Raw genomic sequence first — 13814 nt, 5'->3', positions numbered from 1 at the left:
AATGGTAACCTGTCTTTTCTCTTTTCAAATACTGATGGACCTCTTGTGTCTTTCCAGCATAGAAAGGTTGAATTTGCCTCCACCACTCCCTCAGGCAGTGCACTTTCTACTTTTATTTTTATGCTATTCCCAGTATAGTAGTGAAAGAAAACTCAACATCGCTTTAATACAAATCAGGTAGTACAACAGCATGCCAGTTCAAATCATGAGTTTACCATAGTTGCAATCTCTTACTGTCCACCATGGCACCAGACTTTAGCAAAAGAAAAGCTCCACCAAAGATGTAATAAAAATGCTTCTGCAAACTCCACAATTACAAAGAATTACACAGGATACAGTGTGTTTAAAAACATCACATGATTCAGTGCTTAGGTAACTGACCATTCCAAATTTTGTTCCTGCAGTTTATTGCATCACCTGAATACATCTTTAATTTATTTTTAAACGTAACTTGTAGTTCTAACTACACGATGAATGATTCAGTAATATCAATGTTGGACCCATTGCCCAATGCTTTATCTTGTATGTTTTGTGCTCTATTCTACCATAGAACACACTGGATCATTCATTATAGCAAAATTCTGGCACTACCAATGGCTAAAATTAAAACTTAAATTAAAATTAAAATAGGGCTTTGTCTTTCCAAAGGTTGTTTTTGTTCCAACATATAATATTTAAAAACTATTTAACAAACTTGAAAAATAAACCCCATGGAATCCAAAGTGGCAAGAGATTTCCTTAACATTATCTTAATATGTTTGCCCTCAATAAAAAAAAAATTCTTACTTTGTGCAGCAGTGTGAATGCTGCAAGAGAATACACAATGCACTGAGGTCTCCTGGGCACGTATTCAACAAAAACTACGGGTTACTTTCCAGACAGATTGTAATCAACTCAAAGATTTGCCCAGAGTCCTTTCAACACTGCTTAACAGAAAAGTGCAGTATTTGTGAGAAACTGGCTGGTGAACCACTTAAATCTGATTCAGATAGCAACCCTTTGAACAAGCCATGAGGGATTGCAGGGGGCACTAGCTCCACCAAGACAAGCCTCTGTTCCTTAAATGCAAAATATCAACTCTTCTACATCTTTACTTGTCTTGTTTTAAAGCTGAATATAAAATATTTACATAGGTATATGTTTTTGAAAAAGTTACTGGATTACTGAAATTTACACATGATAAATTAATTTTCCAATTTACTTCAATCTTTGGTATTGTGTGTAAACTCCTCCAAAATGTTTTGACCCACTATCTAGAGTCATTCTCAGCTGCTCGTGTTATTCAGTGAAGCCCTCTGTACATAGTGACTACATAGTGGGACACTTTCAAAGGGTGATCTGAAGCAATCAGTCTTATGAAATACAGTCAGAGGCTTAGGAAGACACAAAGTAATGAGAAGACTCAAGGATAAATCCGGGAAAATTTACATGAGAGCAAAGGCAGAAATGAGACAAAACTCCCAATTCAAATTTCAAGTACATGAAATAATACACACTGAGCAAGTCAAATCATGATGAACTGTTACGCAATCAATCTGATTAATATCCTCTTTCCTTAACATATATAACATGGATTAGCAAATAAGTTATACTGTAACCTATTGAAGCAGTTCACTGCTCTCCCTGTTTATAAGGTGGATTATGGCATTGTAATCATGATCCTTTATTTTTTATATAAACCATCTGCTCCCTTTAACAGAAACACTCCCTTTTAACTCATTTCCATCTATTTTCTATATGACATTATCCTGAACACAAAAAATTCTCGTTCCAAATATTTTGCTTCCAAATATACACCTAAAATAGCTCAGGTGCAGCAAAATACTATAAATCACTTCAAAGCCATTTATATTTGCCAAAGAAAATTCAGAAATTTGAAAAAGTAATATATAAAATCTAAAAGTAATAAGCTGACATCAATCTACCTTTTTGTACCCTGAAGCCTTTAATCCAAATCTAAATTCTTAAAAAAGTTATTTGTTTGTAAATTGTCACTGTTTTACACAGACGCACGTAGATGTATAAAATTAAACATACTCCAGGTCTGACCAAGAGTGGTAGGATGCAAGCTTCTCCACAGAGATCTCCAGTATCAGCTGGCCACAGGAGGAGGCACTGAGACTGGGGGAGACCATAAGCTTACTTTGAGGGAAGGGAAAACTGCAAGGTGAGTGATTTGCCGGGGAGAGGGGGGCATATCCTGGCAGTGAGTTACAGAACACCACGGGGAGTAGGCTGCCTGTCTTCTTTTGCACTGGAGAATGTTTCTGATGTTGATAGGAAGGACCTAAAAGAGCATAGAAAAATCACTTTTTTCTTAAGGGGGGAAAAGGGGAATCATCAAACCTTTTTCATAAAAGCCCAATGACATGGAAAGCCTTCGATAAAGTCCCGCACAGGAGACTGGTCAAGAAGGTACAAGCCCATGGAATCCTTGGCACTTTGGATACAAAACTGGCTTAGTGGCAGAAGGCAGAGGGTGATGGTCGAAGGTTGTTTTTGTGACTGGAAGCCTGTGGCCAGTGGGGTACCACAGGGATCGGTGCTGGGTCCCTTGCTGTTTGTGGTCTACATTAACGACTTGGATATGAATGTAAAAGGTATGATCAGTAAGTTCGCTGATGATACAAAAATTGGTAGGGTGGTAAATAGCGAGGAGGATAGCCTCAGTCTGCAGGACGATATAGATGGGTTGGTCAGATGGGCGGAACAGTGGCAAATGGAATTTAACCCGGAAAAGTGCGAGGTGATGCACTTTGGAGGGACTAACAAGGCAAGGGAATACACAATGAATGGGAGGACCCTAGGCAAGACAGAGGGTCAGAGGGATCTTGGTGTGCAAGTTCACAGATCCCTGAAGGCGGCGGAACAGGTAGATAAGGTGGTAAAGAAGGCATATGGGATACTTGCCTTTGTTAGCCGAGGCATGGAGTATAGGAGCAGGGAGGTTATGATGGAGCTGTATAAAACACTGGTTAGGCCACAGCTGGAGTACTGTGTGCAGTTCTGGTCGCCACACTACAAGTAGTTTGTGATCGCTTTGGAGAGGGTGCAGAGGAGATTCACCAGGATGTTACCAGGGCTGGAGCGCTTCAGCTATGAAGAGACACTGGGAAGATTGGGTTTGTTTTCCTTGGAGCAGAGGAGGCTGAGGGGGGACACGATTGAGGTGTACAAAATTATGAGGGGCATAGATAGGATGGATACTAAGGAGCTTTTTCCCTTCGTTGAGGGTTCTATAACAAGGGGGCATAGATTCAAGGTAAAAGGCAGGAGGTTTAGAGGGGATTTGAGAAAGAACTTTTTCACCCAGAGGGTGGTTGGAGTCTGGAACTCACTGCCTGAAAGGGTTGTGGAGGCAGGAACCCTCACAACATTCAAGAAGCATTTGGATGAGCACTTGAAATGCCATAGCATACAAGGCTACGGACCAAATGCTGGAATATGGGATTAGATTAGACAGGGCTTGATGGCCGGCGCGGACACGATGGGCCGAAGGGCCTCTATCCGTGCTGTATAACTCTATGACTCTATGACTCTAACACTATAAAAATAATACCTTCAAAAAATAATAAGGCTGCAGTTCCCTGAAGATATTGTCATTGCCCATCTTTATTTGAATCAGCAGGGGGGGTTAGATGTTGACATACAAGCCTAGCAATTAATGTTACTATTAACAGACAAATGATAAACAAGTTTGTATGACATTCCTCTGTCCGATATTTTAACATAGGTGTTAACCCATTTATTTTGGCACTCTACAAATTCACGTTATTGGTAAGGTCTCTGGTTAAATAAGGAACAGAGGACAAGCACGTTAAAATTCATCCACTGATAGTTTCAGCAGTAATTTCTAAGGCTGCATTTTCTAAACTACTAAATATGTTTTCTTAAAAAAAGCTACTCAGCACATAGCACCACAAATAAACACCTAAACTTCAACCAAAAAAAAGTCACAATTTAAAAATTTTACCAAACACCTTCCTGATGAATAGTTCAAGAGCACATCGGTATTTAAAAAAAAATTCAAATACACTAATATTAAGAAAAGCCAAATTGTTAATTTGTTACTGGAAGCTCATTTTCAAGTTTTCTATTGAATTTTATATTCACGATACTGTTATGAAGTGAGAAGAAAAGAAACATTAAAAAGCAAAAAAGAATGAAAACTTTTTTCACTGCAGTATTTTCAAAAGATATGAACTGTAACTTCCTTTTTTGAAAAATTCTACCATGTTCCTCAAAGGGTTAACATATATTTACTGTAGTTTGTGCAGTTCTTGCAATGCAGCCCATTAAACAAAAAAAAGATGTAGTGCTTTAGAACATAAAAGTAAGAACAGCTGCTCTTCCCCGTGGCGTTGTTTCTAGGAAAAAAAACTTTTAAAAAACTAGATGAAAGAATTAGGAGAGGCATCACTCTCCTCTTTTTTCTTTTTCCAACTGCTGTGAAAACCTTGTGTGCAAACAGGTGGGTAAACTTTAATGGCATTCAGGTTTCGTAAGAGAGGTTTCCTCTATTGTTGAATGGAGTCCAAGAATAGTTTGAGACCACACACACACACACACATACACACACAACTCCATGCAGGGTCAATAGCTCAAAATGGCGTAAATTTCACACACCACATCTGCTCCTGGGAGCAAAACAGCATAAGTTTTTTTTTGGGGGGGTGGGGGGGGGGGGGAGTCATAAGCAGGGCTTAGAAAGGGTCGGAGTGTGAAAACTGAATTGAACACATGGCCCTGAACTGTCTGAAACAGAGAGGGAGGTGGGGGAGTATCAGGAAGCACAGCACACAGGAAGGGAAGGGAGAAAGTCATGGAGAGAAAAAAAAACTCAGTCAAAGGTAGCAATTAGCATACAAATGTTAAAATAAAAACAGCACAGTGTGGGAGAGACCGGAAAAATAGGAAAGAGAGGAAGAATGATCAGTTAAGAGACAGAAAAGGGACACACAAGTAGCTTCACAGTTAAAACTGGACAAATTAGATGCATTTTTACAACTTGAAACGGCTGCAAGCGGAGTCTGCAATAAACCATTCACTACTGCTGTCTAAAGCTATGCTACATTTCTACCAGTAGATGACTATGTTATTGTAAATGATGTTTGGAAGCTTAAAGCTACTCAAGATGAACATGGCTGCTTCAAAGCAGATTTAACCCTTTGAAGAATGCAAATGTGTTTCTGTACCCAAATTATTTTTTTTTTAATCCAAATTAATGAGTTAAAAAGCACTTTTTTTTAATTTTAAGAATGTAATGAATTAACGAATGTTTATTAGTTTTTTGAATGTCTTAAAATGCTACTTCTGAAAAACACTCAATCTTTAGAAACTTGCAGAAAATCAATTTTGCAGAAGTTATCTGAGAGAAATAAATCATAAGCCTCAGTGCTGAACACTAACCATATGCAGAATCGAGAACCTGGTAAAAGAGGTTATTATGGAGAAATTTTTAGACTAATTCAATCCCTTCAATAAATTGCCTTGAAAACCAAACTGCCACACCATGCTAGTGCTGTGGTCGACTTTTTTTAAAAGTTAGCTTCTTTAAAACTAAGATTAACAATAATAAATTAGTAACGCTAGATGTGATGTACAATGCATTATCGTTGGGATTGCATGGTTATTGCGCCATCTTCTTGTTCACTGATCTGCCAAGCTTCCTTGCGACTCAATGTACCAGATGAGAATGCCCCTTTAACAAGAATGACTTCCCTGGAGCAGCTAAATTCCGCTTAAGGTTTGAAGTTAAGTTCAATGTTTACATTGTCACTATCCCACTGATACAAAATTGACAGAAACAGAATTTGAAGAGATTGTGTGCTGAATAACTAGTTAAAAATGTCCATTTCTCCTCAATGAGACTAAGGGGAGAAAACTATTAAAAGCAAAAAATAATAAGCTTCCATATTTCTGATTACTTGTTCACTGTGCCCTGCCATTCTGATGTCACTTGCTGCCTCCTTGTATTCAACTCCTTGCACAGCTGCAACAAGGACACCATCTGGAGTACTCCCACAACCTGGAATAACGGTGGGAAGGACAACAGATGGAATCTTTAGTAGCAAACCAGTTAAAAGGCATTTTTCAGGCCCTTGAACATTTACATCTTCAGATTTTTAGATAACCTATAATTTCCTCCCCCCCCCCCCCACCATGTTCTTTTAGTCAGAGGAAGTCTTGGACAACTTCACAGCCCAGAGGTTTTAGACAGTGCTGTTTAAATGTGAACAGTGAAGAGTAAATGGAATTAATAGGAGCATCAATTCACCAATGTACTGTGGATATCAAGAATTCTCTGCTTCTACGTACAAAACAATAAAATCAGTTTGCTTATGAATGTAAACCTTGCAGGAGCTGCTGCTCCTCAACTCATCTTAACTTCAAACCAAAAAAAAATACATGAAGCTTTGTTTTAATTCAACCAACACAATACAAATTCCTGAGGTACTACCTGCCTTCCCATAAACAATCAAGAAAACATGTATACAAGTAAAAATTAATGTTGACTTCCATGAACATTTCTGCAGTGCAATGAATGTGCTGTGGTATTGGTGATATAGGTGGTTTTGCAAACATTACATTTGTGCAATTGAGATTGGCACTAGGATGAGGATGAGGGAGACTCAGTAAAGTTGGGCAGTGTAGGGAATGTATTTCCGGGGATTTATAGTGTGGAACAAGCTGCCAACATATTCTGGGTGGGTGAATAGAAAAGGTAACCTATACATTGTAAACAGTCATTTTAAAGTCTCCATTAAGAAGGTTTATCAAGAAAGGGAGGCAGTAACAGAAATGGAGAATCAGGAGGCTAGAGGAAGATCTGTGTTACACTGAAGAGAAATGGAAGAAATACTGCAATGAAAACCATGCATTTATGATAAAACACAGACTAAATACTGTGAAGTTTGGATGCAAAGTGTTTGGATCTAAAACAGAAAAGGTGTTACATGATAAAATTGAGCTCAGAAAGGTCAGTAAGGACCGATTGGAGTCAGTCTGTGTCATTCGCTCAGGGTTTCATTTCCAATTGTCTGAATATTGTAGCCCATTTGCACTTATATTGGTTTCTTTTCCGTTTGTTTGTTCTCCATTTCTTACTCTCTCTTACCTTCTACCCAAAGCTGCTCGATGTCAGTCTCAATGCTAGCAACTCTCAGGCCAACAGCAAAAGCTCCAAAGACCAAAAGACCGATGAAGAGGAATTTGCCACAATGCTGCTGGATGCTGCAGCCCAGCCTGAATAGCAGGGCCTGGAAATGGGCTCGCAGCCACAGTGGTGCCCGGCGCCCTTCTGCCTTCCCCTAGGGAAAAAAGACAAAAGCAGCGTCAGACCAGGGGGCTATTGGGAGAAGGAAAGAGAAAAAGGAAAAAAGGAAGGAGAGAAAGAAAGCAGAAGGATAGAGAGGCTACAGAAAGCGAGAGAAGGTCAAAGGATGCGGAGCTAGAGAAAGGCAAAGGATGGAGAGTGGGGAAAAAGAGAGCTGAGATGGATGCAGAGAGAGAAAATAAATAAAGAAAGAAAAAGAGGGAGGATAGGGAGAAGGAAAGAGGGAGAAAAGAGACTGAGGAGAGAGAGAAAAATGATGATGGGTGGTTAAATAAAGGGTGAAAAAATGAAATGTTAGGTTAGGAAATGTAAGAATAAAAGGGGGAGAGACCAGGGGAGGAGGGAAAAAAAGGAAAAAAGGGAAGAGGGAGAAATGGGAAAGGAGGAGCAAGGGTATGGAGAGAGTGACTGAAAGAGAGAAAAGAGAAGAGAATGTGGGGAAGGAGATAGGAAAGAAAGAAATAGAGACCATGGAAAGCAGAAAGAACAAGGAGAAGGGGAAGGAGAGGGGGAATGGCAAAGGCAAAGAGAGAGAAGACATAGAATCAGATAGTGAAGGGTAAAGAGGAAGAAAAAGCTGAAAATGATCGAGCAAGAAAAAAAAGAACAGACAGAAATGGCAAAAACAAGGGAAGAAAGCATCAGGAAAGATAATCGAGATAAATAAGAGAAAGAGAAGGGAGCCAGAATGAAATAGCAACTGGAAATAAAGAGATCTGGTAAGTACATAATGAGATAAAACAATGTTAAGAGAAGAAAGATATAAAATGTCAGTGGCATTTATAAAGTAGATACTGGAGAGTAAAATAACTTGATTCAGTACATTCACACCATTTTCCCCTTATTGATCTTGCATTCTTCATCTCCTTTTTCGTTTCTTCTTTCCATAATTCATTATTTCATTCTGCTGTTCCTTCCCTTGTGTTCTCAGTTTCCTTCTCCTTCACTCCTTCCCCTCACACTCATTCCCTTTTACTATATCCTTTCAATTCTTCCATTTCCTCTCAGTCCATAATTCTCTTTCATTTGTTCTTTTTTCTTCACTTCTTTATTTACCCTTCTTTTTTTCTCTCTGATTTCATACCTTAGCAATTTTAGTCAGTATTTATTTGTCAGTGTTTGATTCTTTCTTGCCTCCATTTTCACTCTTTTATTTTATGCTTTTTTCTCCTTCTGTTTCTCTCCATTCCCTTCTCACTTTCTTCTGTCCGTCAGTCCTTTCATTCCTATTGCCATTCTGTCTTTTGCTCCTGGACATTTTCCCATCCTTTTGTGTCATCTTTGCCTCCCCTTCCGTCAACTCTTATCAAATGCTCACTGGCTGAATCCTCTCTTCCTCTTCAGAATTGTCAAGCTCCTCTATATTCTCTCACTTTGCAGATTTATCTCCTTTTCTCCTTTCCCCCCCTCTCTCTCTCCCTTTCCTGTAAGAAATTGTTTCCTCCCACCGCAGATTGTTGTACATTTCCCCGAGTAACTGCCTCCATTAATTTCAATCAAAAATCCTGACACTCTTCCAAGGTTTCCTCAAGTTCAGCGATCACTGTGCCAGATAAAAAACAGAGCTCCCTGGACCCGCAACATCGCAATATCCAGGGCTGTTACACACAAGGAAACTCACAGGCTGGGGCATATGCATGCACACCTGTGTACACATTCTCACACGTACACATTCACTCTGAATGCGCACACACAACACACACACACAGTGCGTGTACTAAACGCACATCCACTCACTCATAAACCCCCAGGCACCGTCTTCACCAACATCTGCACTAACTGTTATCCGGAGACACGCTCAGTCAATAAACCTATCCCCGTCTCTGGAGGGAAAGCAGTTTCTGAAAATATTGACAACTTTTTCTATAGTTACTTTCAAAACATCCAACCACACTTCCTTTGGCTGGGAAACGTGCATTTTCTAAATAAGAGAACAAACCTCACATTAAACACGCGCCTGAATTAGAAGAGGTCCTAGCTTGATATTACTCTTATTAATAATACAGCAGTTTCAAAAAAAACTTTACCAGGAGCCCTGCCGACATCCTGGTGTTATTAATGTATTATGATATGTTTCTTATTGCGAGGGAGAAACTTAACAATCAGAATATTCTTTTTTTTTTGCACCTTGGAGATCTGTTTCAACGCAAAAGCAGCGTGGCAGTAGCTGGGTCTCCGCAGCAGATCCGAGCAGGCGGCCGGGGGATGGTGACTGTACCTCGGGGGCAGAGCTCCATCGTTCCGGGGAAGGTTAGCAGCCGAAGCCATGTCGCTGGAAACCAGTCGCAGATCGTTCGGTTCAACAATAACAACAGCAATAATCCCCCAAAAGTGACAAGAAAAACAGCTGGAGAATCCCTAGTCTCTTCCTGAGCGAAAGCCTGATATTTCCATCCCAACATTTCGCGCAGAAATCCTTGAGGATCTTGACTCTACATCCACGTGTAGTTTTTTTTTCTCTCTCTCTCTCGCTCCCTTTACCCGTCCTTCTAGCACCACGGAATAAAAAAGAAAACCCTCTCTTTTAGCTCAATCTTTACTTCTGTCCCCGATCTCAGACATCCAACATTTGGAGAGAAAAACCCGCCTCCAGCCCATCAAAAAGAGTTGATGGAAAGTCCTCTCGATCGGATTCCCATTGGCTAAGGAAGAAGCAAATTACTTAGCAAACATCTACTATTATTAGCTGCTAAGCAACAGCTCACCAAAGTGGACGGACCACCCAGGCTGCTGGAGCATCAATGGGAGGTAGCGAGAACTTCTGCATACAAGATCTCTGCGGATCTTTCCAAAACCCTTGCATTTTTTAAAAATACCAAGCTTCCCATCTGATACTTGAAGCTGCCAGCTAAATACGATCATATATACTTGAGGTATAGGCACACATAAAGGTCTTTATCGTTGCGAATAAAGTTTGTTAAAGAGTTTTTTTTAACAAAAAAAGGAAAGTAGTGGGAACGGCAGCTCTCGCTCTCTCTCACACACACACACAGAGCCACACACAAGTCTGTGTATGTGTATTTATATTAGGTATGTATGTATGTATATATAAAACATCGTGAATTGCCTCGTGAGGTACCCGGGCCCCCTTAACCCAACAAACGCAGGGGAGGTCCCAGTTGAATTCTGGAGACTGCATAAATAAACCAAGGGCAACTAGATCTGAACAAATGTTGTCCAGAAATCTGCCATTGCTAATGCTGTTAATAAAGTGGAGCGAAAATGAATGAGGGAAACGTGTAGTGAAACTGCATCCAGCCATTTACAAGGCTGGGGATCTGAATATTTTATTGGCTGAGGAATAAAAGGATGATAATGAAAAGGAAAAGAGAGACGGGACTGGGGCTGATCTTGTTTTCAATGCAACGATTTAGTTAGAACAATAAAAAAAATGTAAAAGTAGATCACATTGTTTTAAGATTTTAATATTACTCAAAACAGCAATACCCAATATCCTTATCCAATGCGGATTTTAGATTATCCATATAAAGCTGGGATAGAGAGTTTAAAATAAGAATATGTGTTAAAAAAAATTCCCAAATCAGACGGGCAAGTATTTGCGATTTCTGATTTGAGACATTATAATGAAACTTTTACACGTGTGTACGCTTATATAAATTTATATAAATGTATGCGTTGTGTTTGACTTCAGAAAATGTTGTTTTCGTTACAGCCAGCAGCTGCACTATGTTTTTCCTTCCCTGAAGGTTGTTTACCAAGCGGCTAAAATCCTGTGGAAACCCTGACTGCCTGCTTCCACAAAAGCATGTGTATATGTTAACATTACTAGTGTCCAACATTACCTTAAAGGACACACAGCATGCCACCCACCAGCACTGATAGGATTAATTATGATAATTTATTTCTTTTCCCCTTTGTCGACCTAATGAATGGTCTTCTTTAAGATTTTTAAGGTCTTTTGTTTGTCTTTTAAGGATGTATTGTAGGATTGCAGATAGCAGGTGGTTATTCCAAACCCGCCTTTGTCTCCATTGGGGGCTTGACGGAGTTTCGGCCGGACGTGGGTTTACTCCTAACTTGCTTCTGCACAATCCACAGTCGTGTTAAAATGTAACAGCAGAAGGAGCATTATTGTAAAATCTTGTCCTCTGCGGGGCTGTTTCACAGACCCTGTTAAATTATGTTCACCCCCACCACCACCTCCTCCATGCATCCTGCACCACCATTCAGTGGGGTCTTTTATAAAGGATCATATGTGTTAACATCTTGTCAATATTCCTAGATATTTCACTGCTCCACTCCTTTATGTTAACAGCATTTATACTTTTAAAAAAATAGATCGCTACTTTAATAGCGTATAAACTTGAGCTGATGGTATTATTTCAATAAAACTCGAAATAGAAGCTATTGCTTTCCCTTTCCGCACATTTTTTTCTTTCCGCACACACTGCATAATATTGAGTGAAGGTGTATTCCAGCTACAAGTTTAACAGAGACATATAAACTACACGCGTTGCCCCGCTCCAAATGGTCTCCAATTAACCTTTATAATAAATGTGAGACCCAGATGAGTTCAATCACACAGTCGCCCATTTGTGTAGCTGGAAGACCCGGTACCAACTACAGCAGCGACCTCTACGGGGCACTTAGGATAGACAACTTAGCCAATATTTTTATGGCCGGTAAGTTTTTCCGGAGCTGCGGCGTTACGCGCGGAAACGGGGGTTTTCCGGCAAAGTAACGCCGGCGGAGCGGGAGCAGCTCCGAGGGATTTCCCGACTATTTACATAACAATTCATAATTTAGATTCTGTGTCAATAAGCGATTCCTGACACTGCGGGTGTTACAAGGTAACTGACAGACTGTAAATTAGTGGTGGAAGTTCAGAGTGAAGTATCTGGGAGTGATTATAAAATTGAGGAATTATCTGGGCCAAACTATCTGGCCGTTATAATCCAGGAGGGGTAATTAGCAGCACATAGAGGGGATATTTAGGCCAGAACACGTGGAAAGGGGGTAACGAGAGCAGAGCGTATAAGGGTTTATTGGAGCAGAACATGTGGGGAAAGTTATCAGGACAAAGCATGTAGCGAAAGTCTTGACGCTGAGAATATGACCAGGATTATTTTACTGTATTGTCAGAGGGCTTATCGGGACATTGTTGGAGGCGATGCCAGGATAAAAGTCATGATGTGGAGATGCCGGTGATGGACCGGGGTGGACAAATGTAAGGAATCGTACAACACCAGGTTATAGTCCAACAATTTTATTTTAAAATCACAAGCTTTCGTCAGGTGAGTGAATGAGTAAGAGGTTCTCAAATTGCATATCTTATATTAGGCTGGGACACCATCACACCAATCAAAAGGTGTGGTTGGTGTTCAGACAGGTTAGTCACGGAAAACAGTAGGTCCCAGTATGCTGAATACACATTGTGTCAAATTACACAGACAGAGAGAAAGAGACCCAAAAGGCAGAGAGAGAGAGAGAATATTAAAAACAGATAACTTTTTTTCCCCCTTGCTGGTGGGGTTATGTGTAGCGTGACATGAACCCAAGATTCCGGTTGAGGCCGTCCTCATGGGTGCGGAACTTGGCTATCAATTTCTGCTCGACGATTTTGTGTTGTCGTGTGTCTCGAAGGCCGCCTTGGAGAACGCTTACCCGAAGATCGGTGGCTGAATGTCCTTGACTGCTAAAGTGTTCCCCGACTGGGAGGGAACCCTCCTGTCTGGCGATTGTTGCGCGGTGTCCGTTCATCCGTTGTCGCAGTGTTTGCATGGTCTCGCCAATGTACCATGCTCCGGGGCATCCTTTCCTGCAACGTATGAGGTAGACAACGTTGGACGAGTCACAGGAGTATGAACCATGTACCTGGTGGGTGGTGTCCTCTCGTGTGATGGTGGTATCCGTGTCGATGATCTGGCATGTCTTGCAGAGGTTGCCGTGGCAGGGTTGCGTGGTGTTGGGGACGCTGTTCTCCAGAAAGTTGGGTAATTTGCTGCGAACGATGGTCTGTTTGAGGTTGGGTGGCTGTTTGAAGGCGAGTAGTGGAGGCGTGGGGATGGCCTTAGCGAGGTGTTGGTCGTCATCGATGACATGTTGAAGGCTGCGGAGAACATGGCGTAGTTTCTCCGCTCCGGGGAAGTACTGGACGACGAAAGGTACTCTGTTGGTTGCGTCCCGTGTTTGTCTTCTGAGGAGGTCTATGCGAATGTTCGCTGTGGCCCATCGGAACTGTCGATCGACAAGTCGAGCGTCATATCCCGTTCTTACGAGGGCGTCTTTCAGCGTCTGTAGGTGTCCATCGCGTTCCTCCTCGTCTGAGCAGATCCTGTGTATTCGTAGGGCCTGTCCATAGGGGATGGCCTCTTTGACGTGGTTAGGGTGGAAGCTGGAAAAGCGGAGCATCGTGAGGTTGTCCGTGGGCTTGCGGTAGAGTGAGGTGCTGAGGTGCCCGTCTTTGATGGAGATTTTTGTGTCCAAGAAAGAAACCGATTCTGAGGAGTAGTCCATG

The 13814-nt window shown here is 41.1% G+C and overlaps 1 protein-coding gene across 1 annotated transcript in view; it reads right to left on the bottom strand.

Annotated features, from left to right (window-relative positions):
* ptch2 (patched 2) overlaps positions 1 to 13814 on the bottom strand; it is a 145669-nt gene that overhangs the window by 103081 nt on the left and 28774 nt on the right. Inside the window, exons 5-6 of the mRNA XM_067989586.1 lie at positions 9464 to 9608; positions 7118 to 7310 (exon numbers count right to left, since the gene is read on the bottom strand). Coding sequence (XP_067845687.1) covers positions 7118 to 7310; positions 9464 to 9608 — 338 coding nt within the window. The remainder of the gene's footprint in view (positions 1 to 7117; positions 7311 to 9463; positions 9609 to 13814) is intronic.

This window comes from Heptranchias perlo, chromosome 9 (genome assembly GCF_035084215.1).
Source record: "Heptranchias perlo isolate sHepPer1 chromosome 9, sHepPer1.hap1, whole genome shotgun sequence".
NCBI classification, from domain to species: Eukaryota; Metazoa; Chordata; class Chondrichthyes; order Hexanchiformes; family Hexanchidae; genus Heptranchias; species Heptranchias perlo.
Note: the sequence above shows the minus strand (reverse complement) of the source record. Positions and strands in the feature narration are given on the sequence as shown.